The sequence below is a fragment of the Urocitellus parryii genome, chromosome 15 (assembly GCF_045843805.1).
Source record: "Urocitellus parryii isolate mUroPar1 chromosome 15, mUroPar1.hap1, whole genome shotgun sequence".
Classification (NCBI taxonomy): domain Eukaryota; kingdom Metazoa; phylum Chordata; class Mammalia; order Rodentia; family Sciuridae; genus Urocitellus; species Urocitellus parryii.
In genome coordinates this window covers 16,414,436-16,430,948 of record NC_135545.1, presented here as the reverse complement: position 1 = coordinate 16,430,948, position 16,513 = coordinate 16,414,436, and the positions used below count along the sequence as shown (strand labels likewise).

General features: G+C 52.7%; 3 protein-coding genes across 3 annotated transcripts; 1 reads left to right on the top strand and 2 right to left on the bottom strand.

Moving 5' to 3' along the window:
* Positions 1-246: 246 nt before the first annotated feature.
* Positions 247-4,847, bottom strand: Nfkbid (NFKB inhibitor delta). Its single transcript, XM_026380060.2, has 9 exons — positions 4,773-4,847; positions 4,334-4,521; positions 4,142-4,247; positions 3,800-3,946; positions 3,638-3,689; positions 3,398-3,546; positions 1,278-1,394; positions 886-1,050; positions 247-398 (listed from the first exon to the last, which is right to left on the bottom strand). The coding sequence occupies exons 1-9, from the start codon at positions 4,776-4,778 to the stop codon at positions 345-347; spliced, it is 984 nt and encodes a 327-aa protein (XP_026235845.2). The 5' UTR covers positions 4,779-4,847; the 3' UTR covers positions 247-344.
* A 1,903-nt stretch (positions 4,848-6,750) lies between these two features.
* Positions 6,751-10,177, top strand: Hcst (hematopoietic cell signal transducer). The gene is made up of 5 exons (XM_026380111.2): positions 6,751-6,923; positions 8,745-8,832; positions 9,218-9,280; positions 9,682-9,819; positions 10,037-10,177. Exons 2-5 carry the CDS (start codon positions 8,790-8,792, stop codon positions 10,075-10,077), a joined length of 285 nt encoding a protein of 94 aa, XP_026235896.1. The 5' UTR covers positions 6,751-6,923; positions 8,745-8,789; the 3' UTR covers positions 10,078-10,177.
* A 166-nt stretch (positions 10,178-10,343) lies between these two features.
* Positions 10,344-13,072, bottom strand: Tyrobp (transmembrane immune signaling adaptor TYROBP). Its single transcript, XM_026380105.1, has 5 exons — positions 12,953-13,072; positions 12,581-12,607; positions 12,308-12,442; positions 11,876-11,919; positions 10,344-10,554 (listed from the first exon to the last, which is right to left on the bottom strand). The coding sequence occupies exons 1-5, from the start codon at positions 13,008-13,010 to the stop codon at positions 10,489-10,491; spliced, it is 330 nt and encodes a 109-aa protein (XP_026235890.1). The 5' UTR covers positions 13,011-13,072; the 3' UTR covers positions 10,344-10,488.
* Positions 13,073-16,513: the final 3,441 nt, after the last annotated feature.

Sequence of the window (16,513 nt, the reverse complement as noted above, 5' to 3'; positions counted from 1 at the left end):
TACATGGGTTTCTAGACATGCAGGACTGAGTTAGGGGAGAGGATCCTGAAATACCCTAGTGGGTAGAGGGTCAGAGGGCCCAGGTTGTTTCACAGAAACAATCAAGAAGCCTCGATTTCATGGAAATCATCCAGATGGCTCCTTGAGGGTAGGGAAGGGGTATCACACCACCCCAAATATTGGGGACTGTTCACCCTCCCGGCAGCCATTTTGGGGTTTTAATGTAAGACCCTAATGGCAGGACATTCCACATACATTATCATGGATTTGCAACATTAGCATACGCTGGCTGTCCCACGGGACGGTGGGGACTGGAAAATCAGTCCAGGTTCTGGGTTTGAGTCCTAAGAGGACAAGCCTGGGGGTGCCACACGGCTCCTCTTCAACAACTGCCGGAGCTGTAGACGAGAAAAGGCAAGGTGAAAAGTGTGGGCGACTGGGAGGAAAGTGGGGAGTCACAGGCACCCACGAGTGAGGGACCAGAGAGGAAAAACCTAGCAGAGCAGAGATGAAGGGAAGGGTGTCCCTGGCCTGGGGTCTCAAGACCTTCGGGTCAGCACTGAATCAGAACCAAAGGGTTAAAGCAAGAGTTGGAAATACATTTGAGGTCAGGACCCAGAGTTACAGACAGGAGTTCAAAGGATCCACTGAGAGATCAAAGGGCACATTTAGGTCAAGATTTGGGGTTGAGAGCTCAGGGTTGGATAAGAAGTCAGAACCAGGTCTCCTGTGGACAGAAAGGACCAGATACTGACACTGAAGATCACATTTTGAAGTCGGGGTTGGATAAGGGTTGAAGGTCATTTTCTGAGATTTGAAGTCACCCTCCAAAGTCAAAACTGGGTCAGCGGAGGGGGTCCCTCTGTGGTCAGGCGCAGTACTCACCCTCTCAGGGCCCGGCCCTGGTCGCAGCAGGTGGACAGGCTGCTCATTCTCCAGGTTCCTCAGCGTTGGGTCTGCGCCGGCTGCCAACAGGTGCCGCACAATAGCCTCTTGGGGTGGCCCAGGGGGCAGGGCAGCTGCCATGTGGAGGGCTGTGTTCCCGTGGGCCTGAAGAGAGGGGGTAGGGTTGATAAGGCTGCAGGCTAAGCTGCCTGAGTTCTCCAAACCACACCTCTTATTCTTCTGTATTCGCATGCCACACCCCCCCTTCTGTCTGTCTTATGCATTCCCCTTCACCTCCCACCCTCTGTTCCCTCCATGACCACAGCCCACAGGACCCTCTACCCTACTGCCCTTCTCTCCCACAACCTGCATACCCCAGCCTAGGTCCCCACCTTCATGTTGACAAAGGCCCGCAGGTCTCCCCGGGGCAGCTCCAGCAGCAACTGAACCAGGGTAGGGTTGGCAGCCTGCACGGCCAAGTGCAGAACTGTCTTGTTACTCTTGATCTCCTGTGGGGGGCAATGGCAGAGGTCAAGGCCAGTCCTCCTCCCATGGAACTCAGGGTTCCTGCAGACCCTACCCAGGGGTGCCCGTGTACAGCTACATGTGTTGTAGCTGTGTAAGAGCACCACCTCCAAGGGAGACAGGTAGCAATTCACACCATGTGCAGCACAGAACTGTACCTTTTATATATATATTAGTTGTAGTTGGACACAATACCTTTTTTTCAAATTTATTTTTATGCGGTGCTGAGGATTGAACCCAGTGCCTTGCATGCTAGGCTAGCGCTCTACCACTGAGCCACAACCTCAGCCCCCAGAACTGTACCTTTTCTATGACTATTTTCCTGTTCAAGTGTTGTTGAGAAACAGGCTCCTTTTCCAATCCCTCAAAGGAACTCTGGCCTGCAGCTACCTGGCTGTCCTGCATTCTGCCTAACACATTAAAGTGCACCCTGTCCCACATGACTGTATTCTATCTACAAGGATAAGAGTCGGTGGCATTAATCAGTGGACTAAGCCTATATCCACTGCAATGTTGAGTTGCTCTCTCCGTATTTTTTTTAATTTTTTTTTTTTAGTTGTAGTTGGACACAATACCTTTACTTTTTAAATTTATTTTTATGTGGTGCTGAGGATAGAACCCAGGGCCTTGCACGTGCTAGGCAAGTGCTCTACTGCTGAGCCACAACCCCAGCCCATGCCCTCCATATTTTGGGGGAAAATAGACATTTTCTAAAAAGAAACTTCATTACCTGCCTTTATGGAATTACTGCACATTTTTAATGAACATCAAAAATTTTAAGTGCTTGTATTCGGAAAACAACCTATTTTGCTCACCAAATTATGATGAGAACACAAAGAGATGGAAGGAGGAGCTCTAAAATAAAAGTAACTTTAAAAAGACATCGTTGTAATATGTGGTTATTAATTACTTTCTTGTGTGTGTGTGTGTGTGTGTGTGTGTGTGTGTGTGGTGCTGGGGATTGAACCCAGGGCCTTGTGCATGTGAAGCAAGTACTCTACCAATTGAGCTATATCCCCAGTCCCCTAATTACTTTTAATGAACAAAAAAAGTCACTTTAGAGCCAAAAGGAAATTTGAACACAGCCAGGATTTTTGAGATTATGAGATCACTAATCTTTTAAGGTGTAATAGTGGTACTGGGAAGGGGGAGGCAACTTTTAAAGACACAAAGACTGGGGTTGTAGCTCAATGGTATGTTAGGGAAGGAGCAAGGCCCTGAGCTTTATCCCCAGCAGGGTCAAAAAAAACAAAAACAAAAAAAAAAACAGGAAAGTGGGAGAGTGGATGGCAGCACTGGCCATGAGTTGCTGATTACTGATATTGGGTATGTGGAATTCATTCTAGTATTCCTACACTTTATCTGTGTTTAAAATTCTTGATTTAAAAAATTTTTTTTAAAATATCTGTTTAGTTGTTAATGGACTTTATTTTGTTTATTTATATGTGGTGCTGAGAATCGAACCCAGTGCCTCACACATGCTAGGTAAGCGCTATACCACTGAGTCACAATTCCAGCCAAAAATTGTTTTTAATTAAGTGATATTTCATTCTCTCATCGAGCCTGCAAAGAAGCTTCATGGCAAAGGTGGATAATATGATTTAGAGCTGGGTTTTAGGGTCAGACTCCCTGGGTTCTAATTCTCTCTCTGACACACAAGTTTTAAGATTTCTGATTCCCTGTGCTTCAGTTTCCTTGTTAGTAAAATGGAGAAAGAAATAATAGCATGCGCCTTACAAGGTTCTTGTGAGGATCCAATAAGTTAATATATAAAATTTGGTGCTTGATCACTATTAAGTGCTAGATAAATCTAAGCTAAGATCCGTGACAGTACCCCAAGTTGACAACTAGAGCACAGAGAAGTAACATGTTCAAGGTCACACAGCTAGGGAGTGGCAAACTCAGGCTTTGTTTAGTGTCCCTGGACATCCAGGTGACCCTGTCCCACACACCCTCCTATGGGCCAGCCATCCACAGCCTAGCTCACCTGGCTGGTATGATCTGCACCCATGTGCAGCAACATCTGGACACAATTCAGCCTGTCTCTGGCTTGGGTACTCAGTGTCCGAGGACAGAGGCTGGGTGGGCGCATAGCAACATTGAGGGCCAGGATGGCTGTGTGGAGGGGTGTGAGTCCTGTAGAATGGAGAGAGTAAGGGACCTACAGCTGGGGCACCCACCTCGCCCAGCCTCGCCGCCATGCCAGCCCTGCCCACACATAGCTTACCTTCGAAGTCTCTGGCTTCCAGGTCCACCTGAACACCAGATTTAAACACAGCCTAGGAGGAGGAAAAAGATGTTGTGAAAGGGTCTCCCCAGGCCTCCTAGCCCTGGATCAGGATCTGGGCAACCAATCCACCCCAGACACCTGCCTGCCAGCTAACCATACCGAAAGGACTCCTGGGAGCCCGTAGGTAGCAGCCACGTGCAAGACAGAACGTCCCTGATGATCCGTGGCGTTAGGCTCCGCTCCCAGGTTCAACAGATCCTCCACAATCAGCGGCTGGTTGGCGGCAGCAGCCACCAAAAGAGGGGTCTGCAGGTCATGGGAAAAATCAGTCTGGGCCCCGAGCAATCTCCCCTCTGAGAATCAGGAATCTAGGTTCCCAGCCCTCTCCACCCTCAGACCCAGAAGTCAGGGCCCATACTGCTCCCTTCTCCAGGATCCAGGAATTCCAACCCCCAGCTCTTTCCTCCCCTGTACCCAGAAATCTAGGCCTCTATCCCTCACCTTGCCCTTATGTTCACGGATGTCCAGATGTCCGTACATCTGGAGCACCTCTGCTGCAGCATACGCTGCCCAGCGTAGTCCCCAAGCCGCAAACAGGTGCAGGAGCCTGCGGACAGGTAGGGGGAAGCAATGAGAAGAGTCCCCCTGCTGACTCAGGAGTGTGCAGATGACCCCTGTTTCCCCTATACTCACGTGTCTCCCTCCTCATCCTGGGCCAGCAGCTGTTGTGGCCCCAAAGCCAGCATATGAGCTCGGGCTGTCTCCAAGGATGGTCCAGTGGATGGGAGCAATGGTGGGGGTACTGAGGGGGGCCCAGAAACTCTCCAGGATTCTGCCTGTGACAGGGAAGGTTCTGCATAGAGCCGAGTGTTCAGGGGGTCCTGAAGGGGTAGGGACAGTCAGTCAGTTAAGAATTCCCCTTCCCAGCCCACCACACATACATATACACAGCCTCTGGTCAAGTGGCTAGGGCTGGGAACCCCGTCTATGCCAAGTGACCTTGAACCTTTGGGCCTGTTTTGCGAGTCTGGGGAATGGGATTTTAATCCCATTCCATAGTTCAGAATACTGCCCAAGGGCAACTGGGAAGTTTTCGAAGCCCTTCAGCATCCTTCCTCATTCTGTTTCTCACCTCCATCCCTAGGGAAAATGCACAGGATCGCCCTGAGTCCGAGGGCTGGTAGAACTCAGGATTCAGGAACCCTTCAGCAGCAGAAGCAGGGTAAGAGCAGGGGCTGTCTGTATAGGCGGCATGTGTGTTGGGGTCCCAGTCTGGAAAGCTGGTCAGGGGTGCCAGGGTGCCAATTCCAGAACCCACAGTCTCCTGGATTGTTGGGAAGTGAGTATGGCCTGTATGTGAGAGGAGGGCAGGTGGGGGCTTGGTTACCAGAGCTTGGGGGAGTCACAGTCAGGGAAGGAGGAGCCTGAGTCATAAGGTGCTCAGACAAGGATTTCTGGGACACTAAGGGGCTGGGGCCTGGGATCCTGGAATACCCAGGGGCAAACTGGAACCTGGATTTGTGGGGTCCTCACAAGGTGGAAGCCTGGGGCTCACGTGCATAGATGATTGGGATCCAAAGAAACTAGATCAAATTTCTAGTAAGTCCCAGAAAAAATGTGAACCTGAACCCCCTGTTCCCTAAAATTCTAAGAGTTGGGGTGTCTGAGGGCCTGAGGGAGGCTGGGGCTGGGAGCTCAGGGAACCAGATGAGTTTCCAGACTTACCAGCTTCGGCCTCATTCACAGACTGGGTCAGGGGCTGGGTCAGGGGAGGGGAGAACTGAATCTGTAGAGACATAAGCAAAAAGGAACAAGGGAGAATTAATCTGCCAGATTTCTCGGCATTTGTTTCCAACCTCTAGGGCATCAGAGTCAGAACTATAACTCTTATCAGTTCTGAGGGCCCAACAAGCACATGGCCTCTTGAGATTTGCTCCCCCCCCCCCCCCCCCCCCGCCTTTTTTTCTTTCATTGTACTAGGAATTTAACCCAGGGCGCTTTACCACTGAGCTACATTCCCAACCCTTTTTTATTTTATTTTTTTATTTTTTAATTGTTGAGACAGGGTCTTGCTAATTTGCTGAGGCTAGCCTCCAACTTGCAGTCCTCCTGCCTCAGCCTCCGGAGTGGCTGATTACAGGCGCACAGCGAGAGCTGTCTTTTAAAGTGCTTCTCAGGCCTCACCGGTACAGCACCAGCGTCAGGCTGCTGCTGGCGACGCCTCTGTTCTTCCAGGAGTTTCTTCACCGTCTGTGTTGGGCAGTGGCTGCGCTCATTTCGGCTCACTGGTTGGGGAGGAGAGAAGGAAGTCGTCAGGGGTCCTTAAGTCGTCTAAATGCACTCAGAGCGGGGGAGGAGTGGATGTGGGCACCCATCTCGCCCTCCCGTGAGCGGAAAAACTGGCACACAGATGCCGCCTGAGAACTCCAAAGCCAATAGAAGATTTTCAGTGCGGTGCCCGCCTCCGCCGTTTCCTTCTCTTTGCTCCGCACTTTCCCGCTGACCCAACTTTCCACCAGCGTCGTGGAAACTGAGGAAGGGGAGGGGGGAGAGCACCCCTCTACTTCTGTGAAAAATCCCACCCCCAGATCTCCAGTTCTGAGGCCTGGGGTAGGGGAAACGTCGCCAGCCACCATTCCCCAGAGACGCACAACCGGGTTCCCATGAAGCTGACGTTCTTTTACTGTTCCCCGGGAGACCAAGCGTCTGAGCCCCCAGGTCCCCTCCCCCAAGGAATCACGAGCCAGTAGCCCCCCCCCCCGCCAGCTCCCCAGAATCCAGAGGTCCAGAGCCTCCAGCTCCACCTCTTCAGAACCTGGAGTCCAGGGTCCACCCCGCAAACGCAGGAGTCCGGGAGTCCCGCGTCCTCCTCTCCAGGACGCGGGGGTCCAAGCCCTCAGCCCCCTCCTCTCCAGGACCGGGGAGTCCAGGTTTTCAGACTCCTCCTTTCTGTCACCCGGGAAGACCAGCCCTTCCACCACAACCTGCCGAGCTTGGGTTCCGGCGACAGAAGGGTTAAGCCGGCGTGGAGCAGATTCGGAAACCGCCCAGACACTGCGCGCTAACGTCACGGCGCTCGCGCAAGGGAATCTTCCATCTCCGCCTTCCGCTCCCGCCCCGCGCCGCAGGTGTCCCGCTCGAAGGCGGGGCGCGCAGCCAAGCGTGGCACTCCTGGAATCCCCGCACGCGGGGAATTCCTGCCCAGCTGGGGGACCTGGGCCGGTGGCGCTCTGGGAAACCCCAAGGAGGGGCAGGGTCGCTGCCAGCGTGGACCCTGCGCCAGGTGCCGGACCTTCGCCACTAAGATCAGGGGCAGATTTTAAACAACCACGCCCCCAAGAGCTCGCTGCAGCGGGTCCTTCTGGGGAAAGGAGTCCGGGCCACCATCCCTCTCCTTCCACAGGACACAGTAGTCTGGCCTCCCAGCTCTCGCACCGCCGAGAACCAGGATTCTGGATCTCCAGTCCCCAACGCCCCCAAAACCCAGGAGTGCAGAATCCTGGCACTCCTCCATCCCGAGCCGGGGGTCGGACCCCCTGCTACCCTCAAACACTGGGTACTCGATCTCAGAGCCCAGATCTTGGGGTTCCAGCTCTGTCCCTCAAGGACCCCAAAGTCCAGACCTCAGGCTGTCACTCTCTTAAGAGCCGAGGTACCTCACCATCCCCCCATCTAGTACCTCGGGGATTCCGTGGCGCGGATTGTGGGCCCCCAGGGCCGCGGCCTCGGCGCTGCGCCAGCCTCGCTGTTTCCCTCGGAGCCGCCGTCGGGTCCCCGATCTTGAATAGGGTCCCCGCGAGTTTTTAAATTAGGTTCTGGCACCGCCCAGTGCAGGGCAGGGCCCCGCCCTCAGCCCTGGGAGTCCCCACGTCACACCCCAGTAAACTCAGTTTCTAAATGGGCGGGGCTGAGTCAAACAAGTCTCCCCAGAAAAAGGGAGTTGGGGGTTAGATCTTTGGCCTGAAGGAGCCTGATACCAAACTCAAGGAGAAGGGTGACACTCGGGACCTAGACTCCTGAGTCTGTCCAAAGGGAATCAGGAATCCGGAGAGGTCCAGAGCCTCCAGCTAGAGACCTTGACTAGAGACCTTTCTAGAGACCTTGACTTTGAGGCTCTGGGCTCGGGGTGGACGGAGTAGTATTACTGGGTCCTGCGGGGAGAAGGGCCCGGGGATTGGACTTCCTGGTCTGTAGGGAGGAAAGATAAGGCTCAAATCTCTCGCTCTTTCCCACATGGCCTCCGAAGTCTGGTTTCATTTATTCTTTTATCATTTTAATAATTTGTTGTCCCGGGAGGCGCCTTGCTGGGTGCTGTGATACAAGTGAGAACTGAACAGGCAGGAATTCCCAGCCCTCAAGCCATTCCAGAGGGAGGAGATTCTCACTTCCCATTTGGTGGCCATTCTCAACACTGACAACAGTGACCAAATTTCTCCTCTGCTTTCAAGACTCCGCTCTTGTGGGTCTCCCCCCCCCCCTTGCTCCTCCTCCTCCCATTTCCCTGGCCGGTTTGTCCCCTTCTCCCATTCTCTCTCTCTCTGTGTGGAAGGGGCCCCTGTGTGGGGTTATCATCTGTCTGTACTCACTTCTTTGGTGATGTCATCCAGCCTCGTGGCTTTAAATACCAACTTTAGGCCATCAACCCCTGAACTGACATCCCCAGACCAGACTTGTCCCCTGAATTCATAAATGCAGCTTTGAGCATTCTACATTTCCACAGGGAGCTGTGTCAGACATTTTCCAACTCCGTATGCCTGAAACTCAGCGCTTGCCTCCCAAACCAGCTTCTGCCACTTCCCTCTCCATCCACACTCCATCTTTTCAATGACTCGGGCCAGAAACTTTGGTCATCCTGGATCCCTCTTGCCTACACACTTACATCCACTCCACCAGCAAATGTTGGCTGTACCTCTAAAATATTTCCAGAATCTCCCTAGATGATCATAGCAGCTTTCCTGGGCTCTCTGACCCTCCCCCAAAATTTGTTCCCCAAAGAGTCATAGAGACACCCACGCATACACACATACACAGGAAGTAAGTGGCCTTGCCACCATCAGGGTGACATCCGCTATAGTTACCTCTCTACTCCCCCACTGTTCCTCAGGACTTCTCTGGACCACAGCCAGATCCCTTCAGCCCCCAGTCCACCATGACCCCTCCAGGCCACATACTGCTCCTGCTTTTGCTCCCAGGTGAAGCCAGGGGCTATGGGGGGTGGTGGCAGGCAAAGGACTTGTGGGAAGGGTGACATCTGAAGGCAGGGTGGTGAGGGCAGGCCCTTCTGCCTGCGCCCTTTCTCTTCTTGGAGATCATTCTGCATCAGGGCTGGGCCTTGGCAGGGAGGGAGGGAGGAGGGGAGCTCCGGAGTGGCCGGTGGCCTGTTAACCTCCCCTTGTCATCGGTAGTCACTGCTTCTACTTCCCATTTTCTGTCTCTCTGTGTCCCTGGGAGCTTCCCTCTTCACTTGACCCTCTTTCCCATTCTGTCCCTCCAGAGTGGAGGTTCCTTCTCAGGATATCAGCTTCCCCTCAACCCTGCTCTGGGGCCACCTCACCCACCTCCCCTGTCCTTCCACAGCTGCTGCTGCCCAGATGTCCACAGGTGAGCCATCGCGCCCTACCTTTGACCCTGGAACTTCAGGTACTGCTTCCAGCTCTAAAGCCTGGCCTGAGGGTCCTAGAATGCCCCGCCTCCATGGCTCTGTGGTCACCAGCTCACGTCCTCTCCCCAACTCTGACTCCCCAGAGGATCTGCCACCCTCCCCAGGTCCCATCCTGCCCCCTCACCACCACTCCCTGAGCCCCAGGGAAAAAGAGGACCCCAGCCTCCCTTAGCCTGTGGCCTATGTGCCCACTGCACAGTCTCCCTGGAATCCTGGGACACTGCTGCTGCTACCGGTCTCCATCTTTCCTTCTCCATGCACCACCTGGGATCCACACCCCCCCACAGGGGACTTCCTCTTCTCCCTGTGGCCAAAGCACAGCCCCAGGGAACCAGGACCCCCCCCCCAGCCACTTTCTTGTCTGGGCCCCACCCTCCAGGTTCCTGTTCCGGATGTGGGCCCCTCTCCCCACTTCTCCTGGCGGGCCTGGTGGCTGCAGATGCCATCATGTCACTGATAATTGTGGGGGTGGTGTTGGTGTATGCCCGCCCACGCCCAGGACGGAGGCTCAACCATGGTAAGGGCGGGGCCTGGAGGGGCGGTGGCCTCCCAAGAGAGGGGTCCCAAGGAAGGGGCCCCGGGGGAAGCCCTGGAGGAGGTGCTGGGGAAACCCTGGGGGAGGGGTCTGGGGGAATCCCTGAGGAAACCCCTAAGGCAGGGGGTCCCCAGGAAGGTGGAGATGTGGGGTGGGTGGTGGGTGGTCAGGCTTCATGCTTTCTCTCCCCCACCCCCAGAAAATGACAAAATCTACATCAACGTGCCTGGTAGAGGCTGACCTCCTGTAACTTCAACCTTTGACTTCTGACCCTCTCATCCTGAATCGTGTGTGATGGCACAGGAACATGTACACCACCCCCACCCTTTTGGATTGAATAAAGCGGTTCAAATATCTCTGGTTTGATTCTTCTCCAAAGAACCTTAGGATTCCCCAAAACTCCCCTCACTTAGCTGTTTCTGTGTTCAAGACCCTTCTCAGGACCCCGCAAATCCCCAATCCTTTAACCCAAGGGTCCGGCATAACTCAACAATATTTTTGCGCTCTATTGTTTATTTGGGAACGTTAGTGGGGAGAGGTCTAAAATCCCAGGGAGGACTCTCCATGGAACTGTTTCCTAGTAGGAGTAGGAATGATGAGCTGGGTGGGCAACAGAGGTGACTGGATCCAGATATGGGTCGTTGACTAGGCTCATTTGTAATACTGCCTCTGTGTGTTGAGGTCACTGTAGACATCTGACCTCTGACCCTGGAGCTCCTAAAAGGAATGAAGGACATTAGTGGAAGGGGTTCACCAAATAAATTTCAAACAAAATCCAGACTTCTCCTAATGGTCTTCAAGTCCCCTGCCCCCCCCCCCGAAACTTCTTCAAACATGGCGGTCGAAGAGATCTGGATTTTATTCACCTGAATTCAGCATCCACCTTTCCTTGACTCACCATTATGCCCAGCCAGCCCCAGGGCCTTTGCATGTGCTATGATGCCCTCTGCCTGGAACACCAGTCCTGTAGACCTTCAGTCTCTTTCTCCCTCTTCAAGTCTCAGCTCTCAATTTCCCCATCTATAGTATCTTTCTCCCACACCCCACTCATTATCACACAGCCTGCTCTATTTTCTTCATGGTGCCTCTCCAAAATGATGTTGTTAATTTGCTTCAAGTCCATCTCCCCAGCTAGGATGTAAATTCTGCTATATATGTAGGTGCTCAACAAATCTACTGAAGGAATAAATAGACCAGGGTAACGCTTTGCCTAAAATTTCACTGCTATCAATAACAGGAAAGCTTTCTCAGTCTTCAGGACCTCACAGAACCAATTTGAGATTTTTACACTTTGCAAAGAAACATTCAATCTACAAGTGAAGCAAGCCAACAAAGCTGATTACGGATAATAAATTGGCTCACAAATAAGAGGTGTCTGTGGTCCCAGGGGGCAGGCCTTAGGTAGAATCCCTGAACTCATATACCAATAACCCGCCTCCTGTGTGCCTTTTTCTAAGGACAGGAAGGTCTCAGGATCTCATGACGCCCCTAAAGGATTAAGAAGGAGCCTTAGCAGAAGGAGAACTAGAGAGATACCTCTGTCTACATCACTTGAAGTACCTCTGGGGTTATACGCATGGCTTTGTATTTTTGTGGGTGGATTTTTCTCAAGAGTCTCTAGCTTTGATTACTTCTCAAAAGAATTTAGGGTTCCCATTCCTCAAATTCTAAGATTCCTCTCTTTTGAGTCACTAAACTAGGGCTGAATTCCATTCTTTGTCCTACTGAGGGCTTCTTCTAGCCCTCTCCTAGGGCTAAGCTTTTTTCCAGAACAATTTGGGGCCTCATAAGGCTTGTTTTTGATCTTACAAAGGCAAGACACCCCTTTATTTCTGCTCCACACATTTTAAGCTAAGCTTAAGGTTGCAGTTTATCACCGAGTGTGCTTTTGGACAGATGTCCCATTTGCCTTCTAGTTATGGGGTAGCACCTGGGAAAGGGGCATTAGGGTCCTCAGGAGGACATGGGGGTGTCCCTAATCCAGATGCCCAGAGGAATGGGCAGGAGAAAGATGTGGGAATGAATCTGGTTTTCTTACCTGATAAGGTGACTCCATCTCAGTGATGTGCTGTTTCTGGGTCCCTGCAGAGGGACAAAGGGGTGACACAGGGTGCAAAGATGGACAGGATAGTAAACTAGAACCATTTCTTTTTTGTTTTTGTTTTTGATAATGGGAATTAAACACAGGGTTGCTTTCCCATGGAACTACATCCCCAGCCCTTTTTTATTTTTTATTTTGAGACAGTGTCTTGCTAAGTGGCCTGGGCTGGCCTTGAATTTGCCATCCTCGTGCCTCAGCCCCCAAGTCACTGAGCTTACAGGTGTGCGCCACCGCACCCAGCCATATTGCTGTCTTAAAACCAGCCCTTCTCCCTCCAGCCCTTTGGATGCTTGTGACCTGGGAGCTTACACCCCACCACCAGTGTCTCCCTTACAGGGTCCCCGACCATCTCTTGCCAGCCCCACTCGCCTGCTGCAGTTCCTCGTCCCCGAGGGACAAGCCGACCTAGTGAGTACACGGCCAGGGCGATGAGCAGGGTCAGCACCAGGTCCCCCAGCACGATCCCCGCCAGCACGCCGCCGCTCACTGGGGAGCAGTTGCATTCTGGGAATATGGCACATGGGTGAGGGGAGGTCTATATGCTTTGGGAATTAGGGGGTGGGTGTCAGCAGGGGGGAGTTTGAATGGATTGGGGAAGGGTCTTTGGGAGGGAGGGAGAGGGACCGCAGGGTCTAGGCCTACCATTCTGAGCCTGGACAGGACTGAGACCTGAGGAGGGAAAAAGAGGTAAACTGAGGCACAGGGTTATGGCTGGTAGTGGGCCTTAGAAGCCAGAAAAAGCAGAAAGTTGTATCTGGTGGGACCTGGGAGGGGACTAGCGCCAAGGCTTAGATGCCATGTGACTTCTCTGCCCGTTTGTCCTGTTGCAACACCCTTAGATGGTCCCCTTCCCCCACCCCAGCCGAATCTTGGGGGCTCAGATTTAGAGACCCAGGGGCTCCACGCGGACCTGCTTCCACCCAACCTCCCCTCTGGTTCTCACCAGAACCACACTGCTCTGCTGCTAGCTGAACCCGGGGCCTCAGGACACAGCTGCAGAAGCCCCCAACTCACCAGCCACAGTCAGGAGGAGAAGGATCGGGAGCCGCCACGAGGGATCCAGGTCCCCCATGACTCCTGGACACTGCCGGACACCACAGTCCAGGGGCCAGTGGGATGCGATGTGGCTTCCAACCAAGTGAAGGAGGAAGTCTGAGGTGGGTGGTGCAGCGGGAGGAGGGGACAATAGGGGAGGAGGAAGGACAGACAGAGATAGCACCAGAAAGAATCAGGCCCAGGGCCTGCGCAGCACGCAGAACCTAACAGCTGCAGGTGAAGGGCGAAGGGTACCTGAGTCAGCTCTTGACCCCCATCACCAGTCAGGGGTCAGCAGCCTTGTATCAGGGGAGTCACTCCTGAGTATAAGTGAAGCCAGTCCTGCCTCTTCCTGGCCAGGCAGCCTTGAGCATCATCAGCCTCTAGGCCTCACTTGTAAGACTAGGAGGAAAACAGTGCCTAATTGTGGGGTTGTTGTAGGGGACTCAATGAATTAACGTTCTTAGAACAGGGTCTGGCACCTGTCAGCTATAATTATTTGATAATCAGACCCCTTTGGAGGGGGATGTCCTGGGGACCAATTCCAGGATCCTGTGTGTTCTAGGCAAGCTCTCCACCACGGGGCGACCTCCCCAGCCCTGGTAATCAGACTCTTGTGCTGTGCATAGAATATTGAGAGCCTCAGCATCTAGGCACCATGACATATAGTACTCTGTCCCAAGTGTTAAATCATTTAATCCCCACAAACTTCCTCTGAGGTCGATGCTCTTATTCCCATTTTACAGAGAGGTAAAGACGCTTGCCTAAGTTCACACGGTAAATAAAAGTGAAAACCGAACGCACGACGGTGATGTTAAGTCTTAGGGGGAAGAAAAAAGAGACGAAAGATGGAGAAGGAAAAAATGATGGCAAAGAAGAGAGAGAAAGTAAGAATTCGTGTCACAGAAACCACACCACAGAGACAGGATTGGGTTTAGGTGAGATGGGGGAGGGCAACGCGGTGACCACTGAGCTGCCTGCCTGAGGAGGAAGTGGCTGGGAACAGGGACTGAGGGAGGGCACCAGGAGGAGGCAGGGACTTCTCTCTCCCAGTGGGAGCTGAGGCAGGGGCAGGAGAAGGAGGAACCTGAGGTCAGGGTGCTGGGGGTGAGCCAGCTGCAGGAAGCCCCCTCCCCCGTCCCCACGTCACACCCCAGCACTCCCAGGCCTGGGTGCAGGAGAGAAAAGGGGAAGCTGGGTGCTGGTCATGGGGCAGACGCTGAGTGCCAGCAGGGGAGGGTTGGGGAGTTGGGGGCTGCTGGAGGGTCAGGGCCAGGCTGGCTGCTCACGGCTGCCCCTAGGTCTGGCCAAGTCTGATCCCTAAAGAACCCAGAACCTTCCCATTAGGTCTAGAGCAAGCCTGGAGGAAGAGACCCTGTGCCCTCCCTCCCCACCCCACCCTCACCCCAGAGCAAAGGGAGCCAGCAGGGTAACCAGGGCCCTCACCTGACAGGTGTTCCCAGGCTCCCTCTGGCTGTGGGTGGGAGCAGGAAGTGGGGCAGGCAGCCTGCTGCGGTGGTCGGGTTTTGTAACATCTCTTAGAATGTCTGGCACAACTGCAAGGGCTCAAGAAATGTTAATTACCATCCTCATTATTGATATTGGTGTTAGTACCGCCCCGTATTGAGTTCTGGGCTTGATAAAAACCCTCCCTCAGCCCTTCAGCATCAGCCTCCTGACCCAGCCTCCAACTCCAGCCAGGCCCCTGGGCTGTCCCCAGAAGACATCTAGTCTGACAGTCGGATCACCCAGGCACCATCCAGTCAGAACAAACGTGGCCTGTGGGCTGGGCTGAAGTCCTGGAGTCCCTTTTTAGTGTGAAGTTCAAGGGGGTCCCAAGGGGATTGGAGTGATGCAGACACTTTTTAAAAAAATATTTATTTTTTAAGTGTAGATGGACACAACCCAATGCCTTTATTTTTTTGTGGTGCTGAGGATCAAACCCGGATCCCGCCCATGCTAAGCAAGCCACAATCCCAGCCCCTGATGCAGACATTTATAAGACATGAGTTAACAGTATCTTTATCAGAAAGAAGTGAAATACCTCCATGTTTTTGCAGTGGATGCAGGTGTGCTGGCGTAGAGCACAGAACGCAGTGGCCTGGGCTGGTCTCTGGGCCTGATGGGCAGCTAAGATTCCCCCTTTGGGTGAAGGAAGATAAAATGGACGGTATCCCCACTGTCTGGCCTCTGCCTCCAAAGATGCCGGGCTGAGGAAGCTGGACTGAAGGTCTCCACACAAGACCTGCAAAGTGGCCCCACCTGTCCTGGCAGCAGGCCAAGAGTGGGCCCAGGCCAAGAGTGGGCCAAGGCCAAAGTCGGCTTTCCTGGAAATCAGGCAGTGACCTCTGTGGAAGCTGCTGCTGTCCTCCCCGACAGCCAGAGGAAGCTTTTTGAAATATCAGACCAACAGGCCTGAGGTGGTGGCTCAACGGGACAGAGCCACCTCACATACTTTAGGCCCTGGGTTCCAACCCCAGCACTGCAAAATATAAAAAAATCAGACAAATATTCTAATTCTAAAAAATGGCCCTAAGAGCTGGGCGTGGTGGCATATGCCTGGAATCCCCGTGCAAGATCAGCCTGAGCCACTAGTGAGACCCTGTCTCAAAATAAATAAAATAAAATAAAATAAATGAAAAGGGCTAAGGGTATGGCCTAGTGGTAAAGCAATGCTGGGTTCAATCTCCAGTACACGCCCCCCCCCAAAAAAAATTGTCCCATGGTTTTTTGAACACTTAACCGAAGAAGAGACACATATAGCCACTACTGAACATGAGGAAAAGTATGTGGCATCATTAGTCATTAGGGAAATATAAATGAAAACCACAAGGAGACATCACCATGCACCCGCTGAAATGACTAATTAAAGAGATTGACCCTTTCAAGTGTCATTCAGAGACGTGGAGCAATTGGAAATCTCATACACTGCTGGTGGAAACATGAGACTAGAGCAACTGCTTTGGGAGCTTCTTAAGTATTCACCTACCCAGCTTCCAGCAAACCCACCACTAGTTATTTACCCATGAGAAATAAAGCCATAGACACATCAATGTGTGTAAGGTCTACAGTATTTCTCCCCCTGCCTGTCCCTCCTGTCTCTCTCTCCCCCTCACTGACTACACTATTGCCTGACTCACTTACTACCCCGCCCTCCAGGCTGCTTCTCAAATAAGTCAAGTTCATTCTCACCCCAGGGCCTTTGTACTTGCTACCACTGCTGTTCTGTGAGTTGAGTGTCTCCTCTAAAACTCATGTTGCCTTTGGAACAGCATGAAGGGGCAGGGGCTTGGGCAACTTAGGGAGACCTTATCTCAAAATAAAATAATAATAATAAGAAGAAGAACTGGGGATGTGGCTCAGTGGTAAAGCACCCCTGGGTTCCATTCCCAGTACCATGAACAAAAACAAAAAAAAAGAGGTGAGATCTTAAATGGATAGATGCTTCATCAAGGAAGTACGTGTCTCATCAAAAGGATAAATTCCTTCAATTTCCTCTGCCTGGCATGTGATAGCCTGCCCTGCTGCCATTTTATGACT